Below are 5,464 nucleotides of genomic sequence, written 5' to 3'. Positions count from 1 at the left end.
CTTGAGTTTAATAATACTCTAAATTTAAAAAATAGTCTAGCTGTAGTGCCACTTCAAAGGCAGCACAGATTCTCTGTAAATGCTTACCAAATGTAAAGCTATTCAGGGTTTAAAAGACAGATAGATGTTTCGTAAAACCTTAGTCATGGGACATGGCCCATTCACCAATATACTGAAGCATTTAATGACACACCACTCAGTAAGTTACAACTTTACAATGATACACATAGTAATTGTTAGACATTTTAATTGAATAATATATATATATTTTTTCTATTCAGGCTACAGGCAAAATGGATGAAAACCAATTTGTTGCTGTCACTAGTACCAATGCTGCCAAGATCTTTAACCTCTACCCCAGGAAAGGGAGAATAGCTGTGGGCTCAGACAGTGACTTGGTTATCTGGGATCCCGATGCAGTGAAAATCATTTCTGCCAAAAGCCATCAATCTGTAAGTTATTCTGTGAAGTGTGTAGAAGATAGGATATTTGATAGGAAGAGTGTATGACCTGTAGCTCCGGGACACAGGATGAGTTAGAGCACCATTACAGTGTTGGCCTCTATAGCAGTAAACATTGGTGATCTAATTGGATGACAGCATCCCTTGGAACTGTCCACCAGAGAGGGTGAGAAGCCAACATGGTCAGGGCCAGATAATGAAAGTAAATATGCCAACACTTCATTATTGGACAATACTGTTGTATGACATACTCAGCAGGAAGTTATAAAACAAAAGTCATTTAAATGTTTTCCCTTTTGGTCTCAAATAAAGTAGAATATATGAAATCACTAGAGCTATTGTAGCTCAGAATGTATTTTAGGTCATGTTTCTAGTATTTATAAAGGATCAGTCTACAAAAATCTAATTAATAGAGACTGGTGGGGTGTGACAGCCTCTGGCTTATTCTTCTCTTGGATGCTTCAACAGTGAGTTTTGGGTATCTCATTCCATCTTTGTGTTTTTTAGCTTCTCCTGGGGTATTCTCCACAATAAAATTAAATGCAAATCCAGTGGGAGAAGTGAGAACCCTTATAATGGCCACAACAGACCCAGGAACTCAGCAGACACTGCCAGATTGTTAAACTTTATAGTGTCCAATAAAAACTGAAATAACCAGTTACACACAGTGCTGTTTATGCATCCTGTGTCCTGAAGAGGTGACTTTTAGATGCTTTTGCCCTCTACCCTAGGTTCTTTTTGTCTTTGCTTAAAAACGGAAATATCAGTTTGAGGTAGCCTGACTCTTTAAAATGTTTTTGCAGATTCTCTACAATCATGTTTTGTTTTTTTCTGGGATTCTTCTAATGTTTAGTGATGTGGCCTTTAAGATCAAGTTATTGCAGCTGGGTGGATCTTGACAGTATTGTCAGGATCTGTCCCGGCTGCGGCATCTCAGTATACCACGAGCTGTAGCTCGCGGTATACTGAGCTTAGGGTGACGGGAGGACATTAGTTTGTGTCCTCCCGTTACTCTTTGGAGAACTATGGGGAAAAACACTGACCCCATAGTTCTCTTTAAAGGCTCCATTTGCATCTGCCCTTTGCTATTTTACCAGTTACCATAATGTGTGAACCATGATGCACAGCATTACAATGCCAATCATTTTGAATGGCTCCCAGATGCACTTACAGTAGTGGGCAATGCAGCCACACTGCAACACGTGTGCGTTAAGATAATGGGTCTTAGCGATCCGAATTTTCTTTGGTTTGGCCCTGTGATATTTCATGCAAAAAAGGATTGTACATAAAAGATTATACGATTATGCCACTAATACCAAAACCCCAATTGTACAAACCCATGGACAGCCACAGAAAACCTCTCACAGAATCATACTCTTATGAAGCACAGTATACCATATGAGTCATATTGGATTAAATATTTCCAACCTCATTTGTCTTTTTATATGATTGCACATATATGATTGTGTATTTTATATGAGTATACTGATACCAGCTAAGCTTTACTACAATAAGCATAGAAGCAATATATTGAACTACGCGTGGGTAGCATAGGAGTGGTGAGAACTTAGAATAAACCTCCTGTAACAAACCATGATGTGTTTTCTAGGCTGCAGAGTATAATATCTTTGAAGGCATGGAGCTCCGAGGAGCACCACTTGTGGTAATCTGCCAAGGCAAGATCATGTTGGAGGATGGCACCCTTCATGCCACCCAAGGAACAGGGCGCTTCATTCCTTGCACTCCTTTCCCTGACTATGTCTACAAGAGAATCAAAGCCAGGACTAAGGTAAGACACAGATCACATAAGGGAGGACTATTTTTAATTTTATTGTTTTAAAGTTGCATATGTTTCATTAATGTAAGAATAACCCACCTGACACCAAAATAGCAGTCATCAATGAAAAAAACACCAATATTAGGTGAAATAGGAAATTAGCTTAAAGTAGAACTAAAGGCTCCTGTATAACAGTCTAAACAAGTACCAAATCCAGTTACTATGGGATGCACAAGCCTCATCAAGTAAACAAAAATCTTCTTTTATCTTCCCTGACTGAGCCAAACCCGCCTTCATTTGTGTTTCACACGCTCTCCCAGACACTGAAGCTCACAGTGAGAGGATTTCAGCAAAAAAGACAGTCCTGCCAATCCAGAAAGCAGTAAGCAGGACTAGTTGTGGCCATTTGTTGATTGTCAAGCTACAGGCTTGTGAATCAGAAGTAACAATGCTGATTGCCTCGCCCCCCACAGCATTGTTTCATCCCACTGTAGGGCAAGCAGGTAACCTTACATGAGAGTGACAACCCTGCTCTTAATTCAGGAGCAGTGCAGCATCATTGCCACACCATCACAGGAAGCTGCATTAAGTAGACTTTACAGGCACAATCAACAGGTATTTGTGGAACTTTTTGTGGAAATTTGTGGACTAAGAGAAAATGGTAAGAGTAGATGCACTTATAATTAGAGCACATATTTCTTAATGGGAGACCATAGTTCTACTTTAACCGATGTAATGCAAAGCTAGGACCAGATAGTGTAATATGGAAACAATATTTGTGATGGTTTTGATCTGGTCTGGCTGCACTTCTAGAGGAGGAGGAGAGGGTCTCTCTGAGTATATCTAGCTCCCTTCTCAGTGGCTCTCCCTCATGAGGAGTATACTTCCACATGTCATACTTTATACATGTACGTCTTATATTGCTACAGACACTTTCATAGAGGCAATGGTAATGGGTGTAGTGTAGCACCCACAGCAATCAAGCAGAGATTTTAATGGAACTGACTACAGAAAACGGAAATCTGGCATGTTGCTCTCATATAGCACTTTTTATTGAATAAGCACATGCTTTTTTCAGTTTAATTTTTATAGCAAGAGGTACAAAGAAACCGGTACAAATTAACATCACCAATTATGTTAAAGAGCAGAGAAATCAGTAAAACCGTAAATCAATATAACAGGACAGAACAATACAAAGGTGCATTTTTTTTACTTAGATCTGGGGATATACCTGGAGCTAATATAAGTTCCTTTTTTTTTTTCATAAAATGTAAACATTTATAATCCATGACTTTTTTAATCCACCTGCTTTTGGATGGAAAAGTATACGAATACTATGATTTGGATTTATTTCACATTCTGTAGATTAGAATATGCTTTTGAATATCAGTAGCAACTACATTAACATGTCCTGTGTGTGGCTTCTGGAACTCATGAATGTCTGTGGAACAATGGCCTGTTTTGCAAGTAATAACCATTTGGATTCTTGAATTCATTTTCCAGCCTACACTGGATGAATTATAGGAAGAATAGGATTAGCTGTGATGGGCACTTCCATGCATGTGATTTATGGTGCCTACAGAGATTAGAGAATGTTTACACAATGGCTGGATTGGGGAATGTTTAATGATTCTGATTCCTGATGGGGAAGAATGAATTGGTTGGTATATATTTTCTCCACAAATCATTGTTTTCCCCCATGATAGGCTCATGCCTGCAAAGCTCTCCTTCTTTCTCCATTGGCAAGTTATCCCAATAATAGCTATTTATAGCAATAATCATTTGGTGGGCAGATTGTATATGCACAGCCAGCTGATGTCTAGTGTCTGTAGGTACCGATACAGTAATAGTTGAAGGCGGATGTCTCCACAAAGATGTTATACTGTATGCCATTTTGTTACTGAAATAAAATTCTGTCTGTTATTAGATTGCAGACCTCCATGCCGTTCCTCGGGGTATGTATGATGGCCCGGTCTTTGATTTGTCATCAACTCCCAAGGCTGGCATTCCTGCAGGGTCTGCCAAAGGTTCTCCAACAAGGCAGACTGTACCAGTTCGAAACTTGCACCACTCTGCATTTAGTCTTGGTGGTAAGTGTACACTCATCTACGTTCTGTAGATATTTGAAGTACTTGGAGCTGTATTTAATAGCACAGAGCAAATTGTTGTGGTGTCCAGCAAAACCAACCAATCACAGTCAAGGTTTTGCTAGGATCGCTACACTAACTGGCTACAACCAATGCCTAGTTGCATTTTAAATTTCACTTTGCATAAAAAAAAAATATCCATACTAATTATTTTAAATGTAGAAGTATAAAAGTTAGGACTAGTAGCCTTTGTGACTGGAGGTAAGGCCTAATGCTTACAATAAAGAGTGTGATTTTCCAGCATATTCATATGGGTTTGGATGAAGGCAGCTTACCAGCAGTAGTTTTTATGTTTATATTGCAAGGATGATAGTAGGATTGCATTTTTCTGTTCAATAACTTTTACAACTGAAAGGTGGAATTTGTTTCAAATTTCTAGAAAGTTGCCTGTGTGTATTGGCAGCATAAATGCATCATCATGACTTTATACTGAAACTAGATCAAAGACAATCTGTGTGCACTCTGTGAATGAATTAAGAAAAGAAGCACTGTAGCAGAATATTATAGAATTAGTGCATATGGTTTTAATATGGTTGTCACATTTATTATCACATGTAAAGTATAAATTCCTGTACAGTCATATGGAAGCCATATGACATATGGAGTGCAGCAGTGCTGCGATTGTACAGCATGGGTGTCTGCTCAGACAGTGAGAAGCTAGATATTAATATCACCATTACTATTTAACTACCACCACCATTTTGCTTTCAAGTGTAAATGTGGATTTATTTCATTCTGGTAAATTCAGGGTCTGCTATCTGGGCCGGAATAAATGCTGAGGGTCTTGAATTACTGTGGGTCCCTCTTCCCTTTGCCTGGTGGTCTCCGGTCCGTGGGGTATTTTCTGCGGTGTAGATTGGAACGCAGGGATGACACTCTCCTACGTTGCCGTGTGGGGGTTGTGGGCTGCGCTCTGCGGGCCCCTCTAGACCCCCTCTTTGTGCGTCCTGTACGCCTGCGCTGTTTTGCCAATCATCCGTGCGTCCCTCCGGTTCTTCAGGGGGGGTGGGGGATACCGCGGTACCGCATTGTCCCTGGAATATTTTTCCTCTGCCATGGATGGGTTTGTGACGCGCATG

General features: G+C 39.8%; 1 protein-coding gene across 2 annotated transcripts in view; it reads left to right on the top strand.

Moving 5' to 3' along the window:
- DPYSL3 (dihydropyrimidinase like 3) overlaps nucleotides 1–5,464 on the top strand; it is a 143,709-nt gene that overhangs the window by 135,760 nt on the left and 2,485 nt on the right. For both annotated transcript variants that reach the window (XM_018556992.1, XM_018556993.1), the window contains exons 11-13: nucleotides 282–452; nucleotides 2,071–2,250; nucleotides 4,166–4,328. In XM_018556992.1, the coding sequence (XP_018412494.1) occupies nucleotides 282–452; nucleotides 2,071–2,250; nucleotides 4,166–4,328 (514 nt within the window). The remainder of the gene's footprint in view (nucleotides 1–281; nucleotides 453–2,070; nucleotides 2,251–4,165; nucleotides 4,329–5,464) is intronic.

This window comes from Nanorana parkeri, unplaced genomic scaffold (assembly GCF_000935625.1).
Source record: "Nanorana parkeri isolate BGI_ZX_2015 unplaced genomic scaffold, ASM93562v1 scaffold261, whole genome shotgun sequence".
NCBI classification, from domain to species: domain Eukaryota; kingdom Metazoa; phylum Chordata; class Amphibia; order Anura; family Dicroglossidae; genus Nanorana; species Nanorana parkeri.
Note: the sequence above shows the minus strand (reverse complement) of the source record. Positions and strands in the feature narration are given on the sequence as shown.